At 40.1% G+C, this 22,604-nt stretch overlaps 1 protein-coding gene across 3 annotated transcripts in view; it reads right to left on the bottom strand.

Moving 5' to 3' along the window:
* The window catches only part of sos2 (son of sevenless homolog 2 (Drosophila)), a 40,529-nt gene extending 17,994 nt beyond the window's left edge, over positions 1-22,535 (bottom strand). For 2 of the 3 annotated variants that reach the window (XM_035994864.1, XM_035994865.1), the window contains exons 1-6: positions 21,629-22,535; positions 7,000-7,125; positions 6,695-6,826; positions 6,123-6,287; positions 5,769-5,975; positions 651-794 (exon numbers count right to left, since the gene is read on the bottom strand). In XM_035994864.1, coding sequence (XP_035850757.1) covers positions 651-794; positions 5,769-5,975; positions 6,123-6,287; positions 6,695-6,826; positions 7,000-7,125; positions 21,629-21,712 — 858 coding nt within the window. In that variant the 5' untranslated portion in view covers positions 21,713-22,535. The remainder of the gene's footprint in view (positions 1-650; positions 795-5,768; positions 5,976-6,122; positions 6,288-6,694; positions 6,827-6,999; positions 7,126-21,628) is intronic. The other variant, XM_031309834.2, reaches the window with a different exon arrangement.
* Positions 22,536-22,604: the final 69 nt, after the last annotated feature.

Raw genomic sequence — 22,604 nt, 5'->3', positions numbered from 1 at the left:
CTCATTATTTACAGTATTTAACATTTTGCTTAATGGAACGTAACACTTACAAACTGCCTAGTTTTATTAACACGTTTACAGACAGTAAATGATACAAACCTAGTAAAAGTGTTTACTGTGTAACCTTTGTGAGAGGTGCTGCAGATGTCAATAAGAAAAAAATATTAACAGAGTACAGTATTTCTCTATGTATGGGGGTTTATTGTGGGGTTAGTAGAAAAACTAAGATTGTGCATTTAAGAGGTGCAACCTCACCTGTTTGATTCACAATTTGCTATTAGCTATCTGCACCATTCTACATTTTTTAGTATTTCTCATGGAAAGAACTTTCTATCCAAATAGATGTTAGATGTAGGGAAAAAAAACAGTGTGCTGGCAAATGCCATTGAAAAGTCTGCTGGGATGATGCAATCAAATGCAATCATGCAGACGGGAAATGTTACTTTCCAAGCCATCACAAATAAAATCTCAACCCGTGGAAACCAAGCGCCTGTGTAATTGTTTACATTCATGTCAACATTTCTTGGCCCTATTACTACTAGAACAAATTTCCGTGCATTGTATACACTTGGCAATTCATATTGGGATTAAACTACTTAACGACTTGAACTACTGTGTTTTTAGGTTTTCGGGTCAGAAAAGCTTCATACCTCTGCTAGATCTTCAAAGCAGCTGCCCACCAGTGGATGAGGGCTGCCATCCGCTGTCATCTCCACGGCATCCTCGATCAGTCCGAGCAGCTTCACCGTCAGCTCGTGGATGTCTAGGATGTTACTGAAGATCACCTCAACATCCTGAACAACAAGACAACAAGAGGCGTGTTGACTAAAAGGTTAGCGCGTTAGGACAGAATCCTTAAACCAGCTTGGAAGGTCTGCCATAGAGAGAGGGGCCAATTACCCTACTTACCTCCTACTTTTACAAGGGGAACTCCAGACATCAAAGTCTATTTACAGGCCTCGATTTGAGTTGCATTGTGGGTAATGTAGGTGCCAGGTTTTGACAAGGAAGAGTAATGCATGGAATAAAACTGGTTCTGCTGCATCAATTTTGCAATTCCTTTTTAGAGATTAGAGATTGGAGTCTTGTTGTCTTTAGGATGTAAAAACTATATTCACATGCACACAAGAAACTGGGTATGACACAACATGGGAGATAGCATTAACATTACTTTAAAACATGTACATGCAGCTGGTCAGTGATTAGAGTTTTTTTTCTCTCTTGGTTGGAGCATTTAGAGAGACAGTATAGTGAAAACCGACTTATTTACACTTAATTATTTTTGTTTCAGTCAAACTTAGGAAACAATTATTTTGTATGAATGGATGCTCCTTTCATCCCACCACATTGTAGGCACCTTCTTCATCGTCTACATGATCAAGAGGTTTTTCCTGCAAATATCTCTGTCAACCATGTTTTTCTCAACCCCTTATATTAAAGCCAATTTGGCCTAATCAACATGGCCAGCAGCTAGAGCTGCAGCAGTGACACAGCTCATGGAGGCAGTTAAGGTACTTTAAAACCTTAAGTGCCCTATTTCAACAATTTGTGTCAAAATTCGTACTTCTCAGAGTCATAACTCAGTCAGATCTGAAAACACAAATACGATACACATATTTTTAGATTCAGTGTGACGTTCACTTCCTGGGGATATCAGGAAAGTCCATAAATCCGCTTAGAAATCATAGGGAAAAAAAGATGCTATTTCCAACTCCGAAACGTCTGAGAATGATAACGTTTTTAAGTTTTCTTTTGTATCAAAGTAATCTAGCGATAGCTCTCTGTACGTCCATGGGTACACTGCAAACGGGAGCTGCTAATAGAACATTTGGCATACTTTTAATGGTACCAATTTTCCCAAATGTAAGCAAAGTAAATATAATCGCTGCTGTCTCTTCATCTGCACTGTATCAAACTGAGGTTAAAGCAATCATCTTACCGCGGGAAACCAACAATAACCTCGTTACTTAAGTGCATGTAAACACACTAACATAGTTTAACCATAGGAGTATGCAGCAGGGTGTTGCTGAAAGAGCTCCCATCCTTGACCTCTCTGCCTTAGATAAACAAACACTAAAAAAAAAAAAAATAGTGGCGAGAATGAGCTTTAAACAACAACAGGCTCAATTTGCCTGAGGAAATCATTATTCAAGCGGTCGAGATCACTAAAATAGCCCAGAGTGATTATTGACTGCTAAAGTCTGAATAGAAGTTCAGTCCTGTCATTATTTGACCGTAACACTTTCCTGACATCTCCCAAGTAATTTCAGATTATGCTGCGTTTCAACAGACATAATTGAGGTTATTTTGGCGAGGGCTGCAGATGTTGTTCCTGTCTCAACATAATTACATGTTCTGCATTCCACTGGGCCTCACAAAAGGTTTATCCTCCTCACCCAAATGATACCACAAATTACCCAACCCAAAATATACAAAGCCACAGCGACCCATTAAACTCAACTTTCCATCACTTCTTTTTCAACCCATAGGCCCACTGTTCAACTCCTTACCCATAGATTTGTTCTCTGTTTTTCAGGGAATTCAGAGCACTTAATTGCCATATTAGACACAATGTAATTAGCAATTTGTTTCTTTGGTTATCCCTCTGAGACAGATATGAATGTCTATTTACTGGATGGTTCAGAGAGCATGGGTGGTGCCACAGGAGAAGGTACAAAATAGTTGGGAGCCTTTTTTTCCGGCATGGGCATATAGGCAGTTTAGAGACCAGAGCATGTGACCTTCTGCATACAGGATAATTGCTCCGACTGTCTTGTCATCCATCAGAAAAAACAAATGTCTTTAATCTCAGATAACATGAGAATAATTTGGCATTTGTTCGATCTGCAGGTTGGAAGAGCCCACGACTGAGAAGTTTCAGTAATGTCCAAGCAATATTCAGACTTAAAGGGGAAGAGGAAAAAATACAACTGTCAGGCTGTCTCTACTTCAGGTTTAATGACATCAATCAACAAACACTAAAACATTGTTTGGGTATTTCAAAGTGCTTCCTGATGCTGATTACCAGTTAGCCGATTACAGAGTTTCAGCTGAAATCTGTAAATGTTCTTACGCTGGATTTGGCTGAAATTGCTTTGTAATTAGGTTAACAGTTAGTTGGAAACTTGACATGTTGTTTATAAGCTGGCTTTTGAGTGAGCTGGCAACAGTTAGTGTATTCAGCACAAGAGTTGGAGCATGCCTTTTTACCTTTCATTAGTATCCAAACCTTTAGGTGAATAAATCCATTAGGGAATGACGGTGGGTCGTCTTACAAGGGGCTATTGATTTTCGTTTTTATCCATTTTTAATCCAATACTAGCATTGTGGAGCCGCCATTATTTTACGCTCGTTTAATACGCAACATCCAGAGTTTCTAATGTAGTTTATTACCAGTCTTGTGATACACTTACAGTGAGGAAAATAAGTATTTGAACACCCTGCTATTTTGCAAGTTCTCCCACTTAGAAATCATGGAGGGGTCTGAAATTGTCATCGTAGGTGCATGTCCACTGTGAGAGACATAATCTAAAAAAACAAATCCAGAAATCACAATGTATGATTTTTTAACTATTTATTTGTATGATACAGCTGCAAATAAGTATTTGAACACCTGAGAAAATCAATGTTAATATTTGGTACAGTAGCCTTTGTTCGCAATTACAGAGGTCAAACGTTTCCTGTAGTTTTTCACCAGGTTTGCACACACTGCAGGAGGGATTTTGGCCCACTCCTCCACACAGATCTTCTCTAGATCAGTCAGGTTTCTGGGCTGTCGCTGAGAAACACAGAGTTTGAGCTCCCTCCAAGGATTCTCTATTGGGTTTAGGTCTGGAGACTGGCTAGGCCACGCCAGAACCTTGATATGCTTCTTACAGAGCCACGCCTTGGTTATCCTGGCTGTGTGCTTCGGGTCATTGTCATGTTGGAAGACCCAGCCTCGACCCATCTTCAATGCTCTAACAGAGGGAAGGAGGTTGTTCCCCAAAATCTCGCAATACATGGCCCCGGTCATCCTCTCCTTAATACAGTGCAGTCGCCCTGTCCCATGTGCAGAAAAACACCCCCAAAGCATGATGCTACCACCCCCATGCTTCACAGTAGGGATGGTGTTCTTGGGATGGTACTCATCATTCTTCTTCCTCCAAACACGGTTAGTGGAATTATGACCAAAAAGTATTTTGGTCTCATCTGACCACATGACTTTCTCCCATGACTCCTCTGGATCATCCAAATGGTCATTGGCAAACTTAAGACGGGCCTTGACATGTGCTGGTTTAAGCAGGGGAACCTTCCGTGCCATGCATGATTTCAAACCATGACGTCTTAGTGTATTACCAACAGTAACCTTGGAAACGGTGGTCCCAGCTCTTTTCAGGTCATTGACCAGCTCCTCCCGTGTAGTTCTGGGCTGATTTCTCACCTTTCTTAGGATCATTGAGACCCCACGAGGTGAGATCTTGCATGGAGCCCCAGTCCGAGGGAGATTGACAGTCATGTTTAGCTTCTTCCATTTTCTAATGATTACTCCAACAGTGGACCTTTTTTCACCAAGCTGCTTGGCAATTTCCCCGTAGCCCTTTCCAGCCTTGTGGAGGTGTACAATTTTGTCTCTAGTGTCTTTGGACAGCTCTTTGGTCTTGGCCATGTTAGTAGTTGGATTCTTACTGATTGTATGGGGTGGACAGGTGTCTTTATGCAGCTAAAGACACCTGAAAAAGGTGCATCTAATTTAGGATAATAAATGGAGTGGAGGTGGACATTTTAAAGGCAGACTAACAGGTCTTTGAGGGTCAGAATTCTAGCTGATAGACAGGTGTTCAAATACTTATTTGCAGCTGTATCATACAAATAAATAGTTAAAAAAATCATACATTGTGATTTCTGGATTTTTTTTTTTAGATTATGTCTCTCACAGTGGACATGCACCTACGATGACAATTTCAGACCCCTCCATGATTTCTAAGTGGGAGAACTTGCAAAATAGCAGGGTGTTCAAATACTTATTTTCCTCACTGTATCTTATACACAGCGATGAGCAGCTGTAAAAAGTTCATTGTTGTTGATTTTTTTTTACTTCACAGAGTGACAAGTGAAGCTTTTGTTAGCTAACATTGCTACCATTGTCACCATTTCCTGTGGTTGTTTCACAGTAAAGGCCTACCTCTGCCTTCACATAAAAACACATTTAATATTAAATATATTCAGGAAGCGCAACAGTAGCTTCACAAGTTATCTTTACTAAATAAATGAATTGTGAAAATGTGCTTTTAAATTACTAACTAAATACTTATATACATTACATTTTCAAATGAAAAAAATCTAAATTTTATTCTTAATTCGTCGCATACACACAGTACAATGTAGTGAAATTTAATTATGCTTAAATTATTATTATGATGCGTTTAACCCATCCTAAGTATTAGGAACAGTGGACAGCTATACATACAGTATCTGGGGAGCTACTTGGGGTAAAAATAAGGCAAAATGATAAAGAAAGAACCCATGTAAATATACTCTGGCATTTGTGTTTTACAAAATAACTCCTGTGCCAACTAGTTGATGTAACCCCTTTTCAGCACAAGGAAAACAAATGTGAAAATAAGATGATAATGCTTAGAGGTTACTCTATTCCAAGTATTTTGATCAGTGAGCATCTCTACATGAGTGACAGACGTGAAACAATTCCACCTTTGATCAAACTCCAAATCGAGAAATAAACAACATTGCAATTTTGACAGTTAATTAACTGTGCAAATCTTCCTCACCTGAGGCGTGAAGATTTTGGGGTTGGACAGGAAGTGCTGGCGGAACACTTTAATGATGAGGTCGAGCTCTCGCAGGTACTGCCGCTCCTCTGCGATTTCAAGCCTCACCAGGTCGTCGTACGTGAGCTCCCCAGAGGACGACGGCTCCTCTGTGCACTGAGACATCAAGCCGATGTCCTCCTCCTGGTCAAACATGTCCATCAACACCTGGAAACAGCAGAAACCATCAACCAATCAGAGTCAACGCAATTGTCTTCTATGATGATTTAAAAATGCCCAGAACCTGCACCCATCAAACTGGGTGCTGTACACAGGTGTCAGCTTTTTTTTTTCCGTCTTTTCTCAAATTCTCACCTTGTCTGCGCACATAGACACCTTTATGTCCTGTTGGCTGATTTCATAGTGCCGAATGTTGCCGACATAGTTGCCCGCCAGTTTCAGTATGTCTGCGGATATGTATTCAAGCACAGCCACGATGTACAGGGAAACATGGTAGTCCACTTTATAGCCCAAAACCTCCTGTTGAAAAAAAAATAAAATAAAATAAAAGAAGCAGAATAAAAACATGTTTAGTATTACACATGGGTTAAACAGCAGTTCAAACATGATTCTTAATGTTTGTCTGAACCTACATGAAGGACCAGATCAGATCAGGGCAACTCAATTAGTTTGAACCAAGCTGTCAAAACAGTAAGCTAAATTGAATTACAAATATTTCCCAGCAACTGCCTTAACTTTCTGGCACCTGCGCCAGAGTTGACTACATCTTATAGGAACACTGCTACAGTCCAGAATATGTGAATTGAAGCATGCCTTTCAATCAAAATACTTTCATACTTTACTTTCCCCAAATTGTTTTTTTTTTTTTTTTTAAAAACATCATTTTGGCAGTATAAAGCTTTGTTGGGGTCTTCAGGAGTCTTTACCTTAAGCAGTGGGTGTATCTTGTCCACGGGGAGAAGTAAGGGGTTTCTCCTCTTGCGTTTCTCAATAGCTGACTGGGCGTCAGCAATCGCCCACTTATCTATCGGGTGGGGAAAGGTTTTCTGGACGCGTTCCTGGAATATGGGGAAATTTGTCATTTAACACTTGATGAATTTGGAAGCATTAAGATGATTGAAAGCTGCAAGTATTCAGTTTGTTAAGTGGAATGCTGCTGTGGTATCACATGTTTACTAACGGCATTTTGTCAATTTAAAACATATTGTGAATTCATATTTAGATGCTCCACCTCCACGTCCTGCACGGAGCGAGGTTGGGCCACACACAGCATGTTGAGCAGCTGTAGGATCAGCTCCTCAATGTGCTGCAGGGCATCCTCCTTCGCCAAGAGGTTTGGGTGGACCTGCTTCTGTACCTGAATGTTAGAGACAACGTATACAAAAAGACATGAGTGACAGATACAGCAAGATGGTTGAAAGAGCATCCTGTAACTTAAAAACCAGTAAAGGTTTGCGGGGGTTTGATTTTCATTAGCTACTCTAAGTGAAGGACCAAACACTTTCTTCTGCATCGTCCACATGATGTTACCTGAAACCGGAATATGTGAAACTGATCGTAACACCTGGTATGATGCACCTCATTGAGGCTCAGGTCACATTTTATGACGTCAAGACAGCAAGTACAGACAATGACTGATTGAAGACAAACACCTTCTTTTGAAGTTTTAAAAAGGGTCATATTGGTGGTTTCTGTATTGGTTATTACTTGGCAATACACTTACTGTAGCAGGGGGCATTTAAACAACATGTCCTTGTTGTTGCTTTTAAGAAAGCTCAGACATCTAATTCTGTGTGTCTGTGTTAACTGATACATTTTAGGGTGTTTTTTTATATCAAAATGCCCCTCTTTAATTTAAAATGTTACAACTTAAAGCACCCATATTATGCTCATTTTCAGGTTCATAATTGTATTTTAAGGTTGTACCAGAATAGGTTTACATGGTTTAATTTTCAAAAAACACCATATTTTTGTTGTACTGCAGTGCTCTCTCTCACTGCTGCAGATCCTCTTTTCAGCTGATCTCTGTTTTAGCTACAGAGTGAGACCTCTTTTCTTCTTCTTCTGTACTATCTTTGATTGCACTCGCACATGTGCAGTAGCTCAGATGTAGATCATGTCAGCTAGCTAGCTCCATAGACAGTAAAAGACAGGCTGTTTCTACAACTTCGGTCAGTTACAAGGCAGGACTAGCTGGGAGACTTCTAAATGAGGGCGCACATGGAAGTAGTTCTTTTGTAGATTATGGTGAACTTGTGTGTGTTGTAGCAGTGCTTTGCTATTGAGAACGAGGTAACATGCTAGCGTTAGCATTAGCAGTAGCTAACGCTACGAGCTAATGGTTGCGGTTAGCCAGCTTGTTTCGGCTTGTGACGTCACAAGCCGTGCCGATTTTGAACAGCTCACCCGCAGACTGAAGGCAGGACACATTCAGAAACTGTATCTCACTCAAAACAGCATGGATTTTTTTTTTTTCAAAGTTTGTACGTGTGTGGAAGCACCAGAGACACAAAAGAACACCCCAAATCCCAGAAAAAGTGTTTTTTTTTTCATAATATGGGCACTTTAAAACTCGGGGGATATACATATATTAATCAAATTACATAATTTAGCTAACTGACTTAGTTAACCCCTTCAATCATATAAAACTGCTCTTCACTATTAGCTTGTATGTTGCTGTAGGTAGCAGAGAGCTATAGTAGGAGCGGTGTGTTTGATGTCAGCTGGCCCAAAACCGGTTTACATTTCCAAAGAATGTGGTTTAAATTTATTTGATTGATTTCTTCCCCTTCCTGCAACTCCTGATCAAACACTCCTCTACAGCGCCATATTGCACTGCATTTAATAAATTCTACGCGCTTTTGAGCAATCTCATCGAATCTGGATCCCTCTTGTAACTAAATTCTGCCCACATATCACCTTTCACTGGGAAATACATTAGCTCACGGAACACGCTTTAACTGTGTTTCACTGTGACTTTAAAGACAGAAAACAACCAAATTCACACTTTGACATTGTAATGTTTAACCCAACAACACATTTTGTGAATGCAAAGCTCTTTAGCAGCTGATTGTGGAGATTTTTGGATATTAGTGTGTCCTTGAATGCACCACCAAGGCAGATCTTTCAAAACTGTCCCTAGTAACATAAAATAAAATAAATAATTTAAAGCCAACTAAATGTTCACTGTGAAGAATTACGTCTCTCAAGCAAGTATCAGGTATGGATGTTAATTATTTTTACTGCACTGAAAAGAATGAGTAAAAATGGCTGCCTGGAATGTAGGAAACCAATCAAAAGCATATGAAACATGAAATGCTTGTTCTGCAGTAACATGAAGCATACAAGATGTGCCACTTTGGGCCAAAGCACACCAATCCATCAGCATCTTTGTGTAAGATCTAGCAGCTAAAAAAACAGATAAACCCACTCTCCATCAAGGCAATTATTCAGCCTCAAATTGCTGCTAAACAATAAATCTAAAACAAATCTCTATAAAAAAAAAGGAAAAAGTCATCCAGGCTTTCTCAGGAGTGGGAGTCCTGAGGGTGGAACCAGCCAGACAGAAGGTGTGGTTTTAGGTGCAGACAGCCAAGAAGGTGTGGCTTCATCAGGTCTACAAGTGGAAGGAGAAGAACACCCCCCCCACACCCCCCCTCCTCCAACCACCCAAAAGTTGTCGTCATTTGGGCCGTGCCCTCTTGCAGGAATGCTGTCAGTTGAGATACTATTATAGCACCCAAAGCAGACTTAGAGGGGGAGAAAAAAAAAGAGAGAGGTGGATAGAAAGACAGCCCAACATTTACTCTCGGCTCACAAAAGCCATGCCTGTTCATATGCTAGTGACGGAATTACCCTGGCATATAGTAAAGTGGGGCATTATGATGACAAAACATTGTCCCCGGATTAAGGAATGTGAGAAGAGAGTTAAAAGGTCAACGCAGATCAAGCTTCATGCATTCTTGTGCTCTGACTTAACAGAGATGCAGCGACAGGCAGGATGTCCCCTCGGTCTCAAGTTTAAGTTCATTTGTTGAATTTGAAGGTGAAATTCTCACTTAGGAGATTACATAAAAGACCCCCTGCTCTCTTAGATCTGGTTTGGATTCAAATTCTGATTCAATAATTACATTCAGATGCTTCTTTAAAAAAAAAATGAAGAGGAGCTGGAAAATCTGAAGCCCTAGCTCTGGCCTCATTTACATTTCTGTACGTCATTTCTGTTTTGATGCACACTCACAAGACCTAACAGTTATAAATAAACCACAAGTATCAACTCTACTTGGGAAAAAAATGATATATCAAAGCAGAAGTAAGCTATGAGATATATCCTCTCGCCCGCAAATAGGCACTTGACCAAATTCCACAGGACACCAGGAGCTGTTAGTCACCACACTGAAACTACGGGGGTTTCCCCTGACTCCATTCACAGAATAGTTGGCCCGTTTCGGAGAGGCCCACATCCAACAAGTGTCGTCTATCTCCAACAATGTCACGATGGGACACGGAGCAACAAAAATACACAAATCTGAATGTCATTTGAATAAAAAAAACATAACAGAAAGTGAATTTAAAACACTGTTATACGGGTACCAAAATGAGCTGCTGGATCGTATTGTTGTACTACAATACAGGACAGTCTGCACTTTGAAACAATTTGTTGATTAACAGAAAATGTATCTGCTACAATTTTGACAATAAACTAATTGTTTAAGTCAAATTTTCAAGCAAAAATGCCCAGAATACACTGGCCACAAGCTTCTCAAAATGTCTATATTTTTCAGATTTCTTAGTTTTCCATGCTAATAAACGGAATAGCTTTGATTTATATTATCCTGCAACAATTTTGACACACAATCATGTAAATCTTTTTTTGTAAAAGTGACAAACATGTAGTAGTTTCAGCTTCTGACATGTAAATATTTTTCGAGACCAAACGGTAAATGGTAAATGAGTTAGTGAAAATACACCTTTATAGAAAGCATTTAATAATGCATTTCACTGACTGAATCTCTGGGTTCTCTGGTATGAGCGAGCTGCTCCCAGTGAAACTGTCAGTTCTGCTTGATGACAACGTCTAAGTTGAGGACTGAAAGCAGAGCGGGGCCATGAGCAGGTATGACTGCTGCTCAGAGTATTTACAGTACCACTGAAACTTGATCCTAATGGGTGATGGATGCAACATGGTCTAATATAGTTGGCGGCGGAACCTGAAGTAAGTGCAAGCAAAGTGAAAGCAATTGAGTGGAAAAATAGCAGGGGAACTCCTGAATTTGAAAAGCACCCAAAAACATCAGAGGCAAGAGACACAGTTTTTCTCACGGTAGGAAAAAGAACTTTTCTCTTGCAGAAGCACTATGGTAGGTACATTCAAAACATCCTCCCTCTTTACTTAAAATGTGCACCAACTAAAATATGCTCAAGATAACAGATTCACTAAGGAATTTGGTGTAAATGATCACCCATTATGCATGGGATATAAATCTTCTGAGACAATTAGAGCTGAAATTGATTCTTTTCAGTAATCTGTCAATTATTTCCTCAATTAGTGTATAAAATGTCAAAAAACTGTGAAAGATGGCCCTCATTTATTAAGTTTCCTATCACTGAAGACTAAGAACACCAGCAAATATTGACAATTGAGAAGCTGAAACCTGTAAATCTTTTTGCTTGAAAACAGTAACTTATTAATCCATAATCAAAATTCAACTTTTTGAATAATTAACCAATTGTTTCAGCTCTTGACTACAATATAAGTATAAATATTTTATATCACTACCTACCTACCTACCTACCTACCTACCTACCTACCTACATACATACATACATACATAGTACAAGTTCTTGGAAAGTCAATTGAGAAGTTGTTAATGAATAAATAACATGAGATGTAGGTTTTCGGCAAATTTGATACCCAACACATCAGAGAGCACCTCATCACATTGATGCAAAAATCATATAAAAAAAACCAATATTGTCATTAAGTAGTCTTGATCATTGATTTGACACACTATCCACAATGGTTGAATACTCCCAGATATATTAAAGGGATAGTTACCTGAAAGCATAGGTCCATTAATTGATTTGTTGATAAATAATTATTTTGATCAATGAATAAATTGTTATGGTCATTTTTCAAGCACGAATGCCAAATATTTGCCGGTTCTAGCTTCTCAAATATGAAGATTTGCTGCTTTTGTCTTTTACATATGATAGTGAACTTGAATGGCATTTTTTTATTTAAAAGAAGAAAAAGATGAATCTATTAAGTGAGCAAGCAATAGGAAAATTAAATCGATAATGAAAATAATTAGTAATAGTTATTTACAGTCCTTAATCTCTCATAGTAGACACATTTGTATATATTTATATTGTCTCATGGTATATATTGTCACTGCCCCCTAATTGTGAATTTAGTATCTTTAGGTTTATCAATACTGAATGTAATACTTAGTTACAGGCTTACTTATTTCCCACTCTACCACTGCATGAAGGCCAAGACATTAGGGCTGCACAATATATCGTTGTTTTTTTTTTACTGTCATTGCAATATCAACTGGCGCAATATACACATCGCGAAAGGCTGCAACATATTGCGAAATCATCATTGTGTTAGTTGAAAAAAAATATCAGGTCATTCGTTTTTAGGGGTGCCTTTTACATTCAATTAAATGTTCAATTTGTTTAATAAAAGAATGTTAGAAATGGTTTCCTTTTATTAGTGTTAAAGTCAACAAGCAATTGGTTGTATTTTAGCAGAATACTGAAAGCATCAGAAATGCAGAACTGAGTACAATTTAATATATGTCTATTTATTGCAAGTAATATCGTTATTGCAATATTCAACAACGTTATCGCATATTGGATTTTTTTCCTCATATCGTGCAGCCCTACAAGACAATAAAATGTATCTCGATCATATGTAAAGCCTTCATGCACATCCTCCTGTGCCATGTTAAGGTGTTCAGTTTCATGGGTCAGCTCCATTAAGAAGGGAAAGGCTAGCGTACAGGAAGTCCCTGCGCTTGCTAACTCTCTCTTTCACCCCTCCATCCATCCATCCAGCCTCCCCTCCCCTTCTGCCTTGTTCTCTACCCACACAGAGCGAAGCCCCCCAGGGGAGAGCAGATCATAGCGGCAGACTGAGAGGTATTGATGTGCGTGTACGAGGAGGCAGCAGTAGCAGCAGCAGGCTCACACTGCACACAGACTGGAGCAGAGCCAATGCCAGGAGAGGTGAAACCAGGATTCACATGCAGACATAGAACTACCAGGGGAAAAAAATCCAATTGGTTAATGTTTTTGATCATCAGGGAAAAAAATCCAACTGGTTAATGTTTTATCATCAGCATCTTACAGTAACATACCTATATCCATTTCTAGCTAAAATGCAAGTAGCTCACACACTGAGCAGAAAACTGATCCATGAAGGAATGTACTAAATGCCATGGTCAGTGAAATAACACACAGGGTTTTCCTTTAAAAAAAATGGACCAACAGCTCTGCGCCATCACTGCAGCATCATAAAACTAGTGCTCAGCTGATAACCATCAAAATTGATTTTATATATATATATATATATATATATATATATATCGATTAAAAAAATTAATCTAATTAATTACAGACTGATTAATTAATCGAAATGAATCGCATACATAATTGACGGTGCCGATATTTTTTAAGAAAGTAAAAAAAGAAAAGAAAACAAAGGGTACTAAACAACAGTTGGTGACATTAAAGAACGGCTTGTTTATTTGTTCAGCATTGTAACCGTGTTTAATCCAGCTACTAGCTAGCGGTAGGCTAACGTTAGCTGCTGTCGAGTATAGTGTTAACTAGCTAGCGGTAGGCTAACGTTAGCTGCTGTCGAGTATAGTGTTAACTAGCGTCACATGCAGCGGTATTTGTGATGCCTGTATCGTCTTCAGAGCACCAGAGAGCAGAGCAGACATATCAGTGGCACCAGATTTCGGTAGCCAGGGTTGGCAGGAAGAAGATTTTTACAAGTAAATGTTCCAGTTAATGATCCAGGCAGCACGTTCTCGTCTCCCTCCTTCATTTTACAGTCGAATGGCGTTATTTTTTTTATATATATATATATATCTCAGACATTTTATAGACCAAACAGAATAACTGAAAAGAAAACAGATTAATTTGTTAATACAAATGTAATTGTAGCCCTGTATAGGTGTGCAGAACACACAGAGCAGAAGTGGTCCAATATTATTTTCTAAAACCAATCCAAGAACCTCTCAGAAGGATAACACATTGCTGAAAGACACCAGACAGACAATCCGCAAAAAATAGGGTATTCAGTGGCCGGGTTGGTTCAGTGGGTAGAGCAGGCGCACATATATTTAGAGGTTTATGCCTCAACGCAGAGGTCCAGGGTTCGACTCCGACCTGTGATAATTTCCTGCATGTTTTCCTCCTCTCTCTCACCTGTCCTGTCTTTCCAGGCGGAAAAGCCCCAAAAAATAATCTTAAAAAAAAAAATTATAAAAATTTACCCTAAAAAATAGGGTATTCATGCAGTTTTTAAGCATGTTTATAAAACCCTTTTTTGAAACTGGTGGCACCATCACATTACAGCGTCTGTACAGACCCAGATTATGAAATAACTAATATTACATGAATATAACTGCATTAATTACATACTGTATATTCACACAGTATCTTGAACATAACATTGTGAATATGCTCTGCCACAACATGCTGAAGTAATGAGATCTGACAGAAAACAAAAGAGCAGACTGTGTAGCACTGTAGCACACAAGTGAAAGTTAAGGGGAAATACTCTGAAAGTGGAAAAAGTACACGCAGCATTTCTCCAAATCTCCAAACCACTGACATTTAACCTCAAAAGAAGATTGTATTACCCCAAAAGTGCGACATCGTCAAAAGTATTAGTCGTGAAATGTAGCAAGGAGCTGATACATGCACATAAAATATGACAAAGTAGTTCAGAATGATCTGAATCTATAGTTGCCATGAAGAGATGCAGGTCACCTTTTTATTCACTTATTCACGCTTGCACTATAGTAAAAAAGAAAAATCATGCACATCTCAACTGTAACACACACACAGAGGGATCAGGTGTTGTTGTGTGTGCTGGTGCCAAAAGAACAGAAAAGTTGGAGGTAATAATAGAGGCTGGACGGTGTTAATACAGGGTTAACATTTCTAATTCAATTGATTATTCTCCTGGCTGTGTATATGGGGCTGCATCAGGCTCAGGTTGCAGGTAATGTGGCTTGTGTGTGTGTGTGTGTGTTTGTTGTAGAGGTGGGGGTAGGGCTTGTTATTATACCCGAGCATGTGTCACTGTTTGTGATTCATGCCATGACATCATCTGCCATTACAACCAGACTGTCTGGGGAACCACAGGCCAGAGATCAACTCTGAGACAACACACACACACACACACACACACACACACACACACACACACACACACACACACACACACACACACACACACACACACACACACACACACACACACACACACACACACACACACACACACACACACACACAAAAGATGCATGGTTTCAGACATAAACGACACACACACAAAGACACATAAACAGAGGTAATCCTTTTGACCAACAAACAGAAACACAAGGCAAATGTGCCAAGACATACTGTAGATGACAAACACACATGCACACAAGGAAATACAAATTCACAACCATACATACACAGACACACACCCCTGACATTTAGCTAGCCCTCCTTACATTCACGTCATCAGGACAATGGCTAGTCGACGTGCCGTCGACAGCACGTGGCCTCGCCGTGACCCCAGTCTGACCCGACCCAGTGACCTTTGCCTGCCTGCATCCACCCATCCTCCGCCTGAACCCTGTCTGAGGACAAACTGGTGTTCACAGACTTGATTCAATGTTCTAGGAAGGGTGGAGAACGTGTGTATTAATCAGCCCGACTATGTGGACGGCTCGGGGCTGGTGCACAGGAAGTGCAACCTGTTACAAGTGACATCCTGTCCCATCAACACACAAAGCTCATCTGAAAGACCTGACAACGTGCTGCATGAGGCCAATGGGGAGCAGATTATGTCACTTGCTCTGTAATATGTTTATTCAACTTGAATTAAAAAGGTGATAACTGTAAAGGGTGGAGCGCTAATGGTCTATTTCTTGTCCTGTGTGCATTTATTCCTTGCGTTTTTGCAGCGAAGCCAGAAAAACACATCCACATACCCAGAGTTCACAAGGGCAGAAATTAACGTCCGCCGAGTACCAAATACCAAATATTAAAATGATAAAATGTGAAGCTCACTCGTCAAACTGGCCATTAACTTTCTGAGGTGAGTACTGCATATACAGTATTTGATCCTTGTTAATGCACAACTTTTGTCCTTGCAGATCAATGTACATGCCCTCTGACCATGACAAAAATAAAAAGATGAAATGGTTCTCTTTAGGAAATGGTTCCAGGCACCGACCATGAATGGCAACGTCCTCAGTTCAAGTCCAGCCCGGGACCTTTGTTGCATTATATCATTCCTCATGTCTCAATCCCCTCATTTCCTGTCACCTCTCTACTGTCAACGTGGTAATAAAAGGTATAAGATGCCTAAAATAAATAAATAAGTATTTAATTACAACTGCACACGCACACAAAATACGTTCACAAAACACCTGAATTAGCTCTAAAAGCAGGTAGCAGGATACAATTAGTTGCAAGCTGCATATATAAAGTCACACTAGTAAGTATAATGTATTTACTTCTTTTTTGAAGACCTTGCAAGCTATATTGAACCTCCTTTTTCTTACAGGGATGCTATTAAAAGAAGATATAGAGTTGCAGTGACAATTCTGGCATTTCATTGTGGCAGCAGTCTGTGAACACCCCAAATGTAATTTCTTTTAGTGTATAATTTGCCAGGTTAGCACACAGAGTGGCTTCAGGTCATTAGGTAAGTCACTCCCTTAAAAGGGAAAGTTTCATTATCCAGTTTGACAATAAATCAAAGATGAGATAGATATGAGGTGATAAAAAATAAACTGACACACAAATAAACATTTATGATATGGCAAGACCGGTTTCTGGTACAGGCACTTCCTAAATGTCAAATACAGTAAAGTGTTAGAGTGGAGGCTTGTAACAAGTCAATCTGTCTGATTCTGAAGTGACAACTGCGCTGTCTAGCCTGGATGAAAGTTGCGGCAAAACCAACTGACTAAATAAAATTTAAAAAAGACCTCAGCTGGTGGTTTTGGCCTGTGGTGAAGAATTCAAGTGACTTTTAAGCGACAACTCAGGTTCAGACGACACAAGCAAACAACAAAAGAATGCTTGTAACCTGACCAATCACAGCTTCAAATGTTGGCATGTGAAGCCCTGTGAAGCCCTGTGAACTCAGCGGCATCGCGCTGCACTAACTCAACATGGCACTAGGATGAAACTGTACCCAGTAAAGCTCTGCGCTGTCTCTCGATGCCAGTGAAACAGCAGACCTGGGAAATGCACAGTTATTATCAACACCGGCACGTCAGAGGCTGAATGACGCTCTTGCATAGCACCAGGCACGAGCCGCAGTGATCCAGAATAGCCGGGACACGCAGACGCAGCTAGGAGACAAAAATTGAACCCCCCCATGATGAAATGTCAACGACACAGACAGAAACACAGATGGCTGCACATGTGTGTGTGCTACAAGCTTTATGCTTTAACCTTTAGCATAAAAAATATTATTTTTACTGTTGACATTATAAAAGCCTTATTCTTTTCCATGTGGACACTAAACTTTTTTTTATTATTATTTCTTGTGTATTTTCTGTCATTATTAGATGTACCGGAGAGATTACAGGAAACAATAGAGAGAAAGGTCCACGGCCAAACTGGGACGTTGCGGTTATCTTAACGGTTTAAACATTAAACAAGTTTAGCTCACATTTATTACATGTTCAGGGATCCTAGTGCTCACAGTGCTTACGTACTAATATCCAGGCCTGCAACTAATGATTGCTTTCATAATCGTTTAGACGATAAATTCCCAGAGCCAAAGGTAATGTCTTCAAATTGCATTTTCTGTCCAACAGTCCTAAATAAAACAGAGAAAGCAGCAAATCCTCAAGTTTGAGAATTTAACTAATATTTGGCATTTGTGCTTGATAAATAAATTACTTAAAACCAGTGCATGGCGGCCGGCCATGGCATAATTTCTGCCGCCACGGTATCAGAAATAGGGCAGACGCACAATGTAGTCGCGGTTGCCTTTTAAATTATCCTGCCGCTCACATTGCAATTTAAGTAAGGGTTAATGCCCGACGAGGTGTCCATTGTCAGGTATTAATGGACGAAGGCGAGGCGTGAACCTTAGATACGACTTGCCACCCTTAGCAATGGGAGATATTTATAGTCCGCTCAGCTCGTAGAACCCTTCAGCTCAGCTACGAGCCAGAAAGCTAACGCTATGCTAGCAAGATTTTTTGTTGTTCGGACAGACCTGCCCCCACTGCTAAAAATCCTAAAGGAAACACTGAGATGGAGCCGGAACCGGCACAACAGAGCAAGGGCAGGAATGCGTTTCTATCTTGGAAATTCAAACAGCATTTCACATTAAAGAAAGAGAAGGGAGAATGAAATATAACTGTGCAGTGCAACCTCTGCTTGCCAGCAACCAACCTCCTTTCAGCATCCAAAGACTCCACCTCCAACCTGAAGAAGCATCTTAAAGTATGTTTTTTTTTTTAATTAGCCAAGGGTAGTCGTCTGCTGTAGTTTTACAGGTCACCTTGCTATTTTATAGTTGACGTGCGACTTTACATTATCCTACGTGCTGATTTACTAGCCCCAGAGCCGTTGAAAGACTGACTAGCTCTGTTTGACATGTTAGCTAACGTTAGCTAAAATTAGCTCGTGGTATCTTAGACTGCGGTTAGATTTTTGTAGTATGCAGTTCGGGACTATAAATACAAAAATCTATTTGCTTGTTTAGGTACACATTCAGCCAGTTGGAACAGAAGAACACACCAGAATAGGCCTGTTTAGTAAGCTGTATGTGATGGCCGCATTCCTACACTTAAGTAGTATAAAATGCAATTCAATGTGGAAGTAATCCAAGTAACGTAACGGAATACGTTACAAATTACATTTTTGGGCATGTATTCTGTAACGGAATATGTTTTGAAAGTATCCTTCCCAACACTGTTTATGAGGCAATTCTGCAAGTGATCACGCAGCAGCTGCAGGTGACACTTCTTAAACTACCTCCCTGGTTGATCACAAAGTTACTTCCCTGCTCCCGCTCTGACGAGGGTCTATCCATCAACAGGTTTTCTTGCCTCTAAACAATAATCTTAATCATTCTCAGTGGTGGAGTCATCCACCCCCATGGGTCCTTCTGACAAGGACCCCCCCCCCCCCCCCCAACCCACCCCGGCCCCTGGTGGACAGCTGTGAAAAACAGCCAGTCACAGTCTGTCAAAACCATAACAAACCTCTCTTGCGTCAATCTCTGACAAGCTTTCCCTCCGGCAGTTGTGTAACAAGTTGAGACAACGAAACTGTGGCACCACGGCCCATCACCTGCTCTCAGTTTCAACTGATTCATCACACTATCTCTACTGTGCTAAGGGTAACTGACAGAAAAAGGGTTGTGTTATTTATAAACACAATGTTGCTACATGGCTAATTCATTCCAATGGCAGGTTACTACCTCTGTAGGCACTTTGTGTTACTAAAATGTCATAATTTGATAAAGTTCTTGACCCTTCAGGTTTAGGGTCTTGTTGCCCAAATGGACAAAGCACAGTTTTTAAACAAAATTCTGATAATGAATATCCAAATAAAAAGATTTTTGGAGTGACTTTGATTGTTTGGATGTTACTTTGAGTTTACAAAGTTGAGTTACAAAAGGGAAGGAAGAGCAGATTGGGTGTGCCAATAACTGATCTCACAGCAGAAGTCTTAAGTAGACACTTGATCAGCTGCACTTTCAAAAAAAAAAAAAAAAAAAGGAGGGTAGTTAACCTACTTTAATACAGCACAGTACAAAAAGTTGGCACTTCTAACACTGAGAAATCTATTTTGGCATACTGACATGCATCTTTCATGCTTTGAAAATAAACCTGGTCTGCAGTACTTCTACATCTATTTCAGGAACTCAAATACATGCTGAGAAGTTTCTACTGTAATAAATGTGTGTATTATAAAAGGTATAGGGCTACTACGTGTAGTCTTAGTTTAAGTCTTAGTCTTGAGTTCAACAACTGAAAGATAAATAGTGTTCAACAATGATAAATGGACATTTTCTAGTGTTTCTTTTTTGTCAGAGTTTTTGAGTTAAAAGGGATGCATCATAAATGGAGAAACATCAATAGTAAACTGGTTGGATTACAATATGCAGGTCAAAACTAGTTGCTGCTGTTTGGGTGAACTCAAACCACCTACAGGTCACCAAGGTGAGCAGCATTACTGTGCCATCCTAATGTACCATTGCATCATGATTGCTGTTACTCAAAGCACGGGCACAGGTATACCAACGGTATGGAAACTTAGCAAAATATGTCCTGTCTCAACTTTGCACAACAACACAGCTTTTCCACAACAGTCTATGTCCCTCTTTAAACTCATTAGCAACTCTTTTGAGCTCCAATAACATTAGGAAATGTAAACATACGAAAGGATCTTGACAGGACCTTGTGGATTTACACACAGACCCATTTTAAAAGGGAAAGGAGTATGCAGAGTGTTGTGACTCTTCCAGCATCTAAACAGTGTGGCTTTGCATATAACATAATGGAACAGAAAGTCAAAAATGCTGACAGTGAAACAAAAAGAGCTGTGATAACTTTGTGTTTTCAGTTAGCACTGAGTACCAGACTGTCATGAGTTTGCAAGTCTGAGTACAAATACTTATGGAAGCAGGGGGAGGTCAGAAAATGGAAAATAAACCTGGTGATGAGGGGGAGAAGCCAAGATGATGCAAGAAAAGAGAAAGAAAGGGACAGTCAAAAAGGAACTGATACGGTTTAGTCCTGCTGACCAAGGACATTAAAATTAAAATGTTTCCCGTCCTGAAAGTTTCAATTAGGTTCATGAGAATTAGGATAGGTTGCATTTTTTGGAAAATGGAGGGAAACTTGCATGTAAGCATCATAAAACAGCTGCAGAAGATCTCTGCTCTGCAAGGATGAGACATCTTTGCTGTTAGACCAAATTAGGAACAAATAAACAAATAAAAGAGGCTGGCAGCAACACACACGTCAAATGACGTTTGACAGAACTTTCCAGCTACAAGGCTGCAGTCCCAGGACAGCTAACTTGTATTTAACTTGGAGGTAACATCGGCACCCTGCAAGTCATTAGTGTAGCCTGTTTAACATCAAAACTATGAAACATTATCAACAGATCAAGACACTGTACAAACTGGTCAAAACTGAACAACTTCTTCAAAAACATTGTGAGGAAAACAAGTAATTATGGGGAACTTGGGTGAGAGACTTACTGAATAAACACACTGTAGACACGTCAACAGCCACAGAATGAGGACAGCAGTTTCAACATTGACAAATGACTGCTGTAATGATTAGTGATCAACTACATATGAAATACTTTTCAATAAATCCATTTAACAAGGGCATTTACTGCTGGTTACATTAGCTTGTTTTGCTCATAATAATATTAATAATGTGATTTTTTTAAGCTGTGGTTTTGGCTGTTGATAAGACTAAAGGTGGCAACTTATAACAAAAATTTAGGTTAGTAAGAAAACCAGTACCTCCATTTCTCACACCATTGAATCTCCAGTATGGGAAAACGTGTTTTGAAAGGCAGATTAATGACTTTGAGAGAATTAGTAAGTGTAGCAATCACAGTGTTACCTTCCGCAAAGCTTGCACGAAGAGGCCTCTCCATTTGTGACTGTTCTCGTCACTTGAAAAGTCGTATATCTGCTGGGGCTGCATTGCTGTAGCGGCTCCTGGCGTTGCCGTGATCCGGGCTGAACTGTCAGCATCGGCCCCGGATAGATAGTCCTTGTGGGTGGGTCAGTCTAGGGCAGGCACGGTGGAAAAAGTCAAACTGTCTCGTTTGCAAATATGAAGAGTATCACTAAACCACACTGCCTGTCCGGACTCGAGTCGGGTTAAACTGCGAAAAATCAGCTACAACGAATAATAAGCACATGTAGCTATAAAGTTAACTCGCTAGCTTGGTGGCTAGTGAGGCTAACCTGCTGCTGCTGTAAACACGGGACAGCAGCTAACTAAAAAGCTAATGGCTAATAACAATGTTGCTAAGTGTTATACTTGCTACTTGGCGCTTGCTAAAAAGCTTATAATAGGCACATTACGTTCAGCGTTAAGTCACGACATGGGAGCTCAGCTTGTTGCCAGCTAACTACAGCTACAAGTTATGTTTGGTTATTTGCTGCCTAAACACCTGTAACGTTAGCGTTAGCCGATAAGCTAACTGGTGCTACAGGCTGCTGCTGGCCTTGATGCGCTCCGAGTTTTATGTTGTGGCACACGACCCGTTCAGCTCCAAACAAGGCACACTTTCTCCTGCGCTGTTTACTTCACATTTAGGCATCTTTTCCCGGAGTGATCAGACGCTAAATCCAACGTAAATCCACCAAAAAACAATGAGTCCGAGGCATATCTGTGGAGCAGGGCAGCTAAAAAGCAGTCGAGGTGTTTTTGGTTTGGATTGAGAAGTCGAAGATGTTCGTACCAACTCCGCTGTCTGTCTGCTGCTGCTCTCTGCGCCGCGCGTCCGCTGTCAGGCACGCACGCTGCGTAATTTCACATTTTATTGGACAGAAAAAAAATAAGGCTGGACTTCTGTCTCATTGCATAT

This window comes from Sander lucioperca, chromosome 18, assembly GCF_008315115.2.
Source record: "Sander lucioperca isolate FBNREF2018 chromosome 18, SLUC_FBN_1.2, whole genome shotgun sequence".
Taxonomy (NCBI): Eukaryota; Metazoa; Chordata; class Actinopteri; order Perciformes; family Percidae; genus Sander; species Sander lucioperca.
Note: the sequence above shows the minus strand (reverse complement) of the source record. Positions and strands in the feature narration are given on the sequence as shown.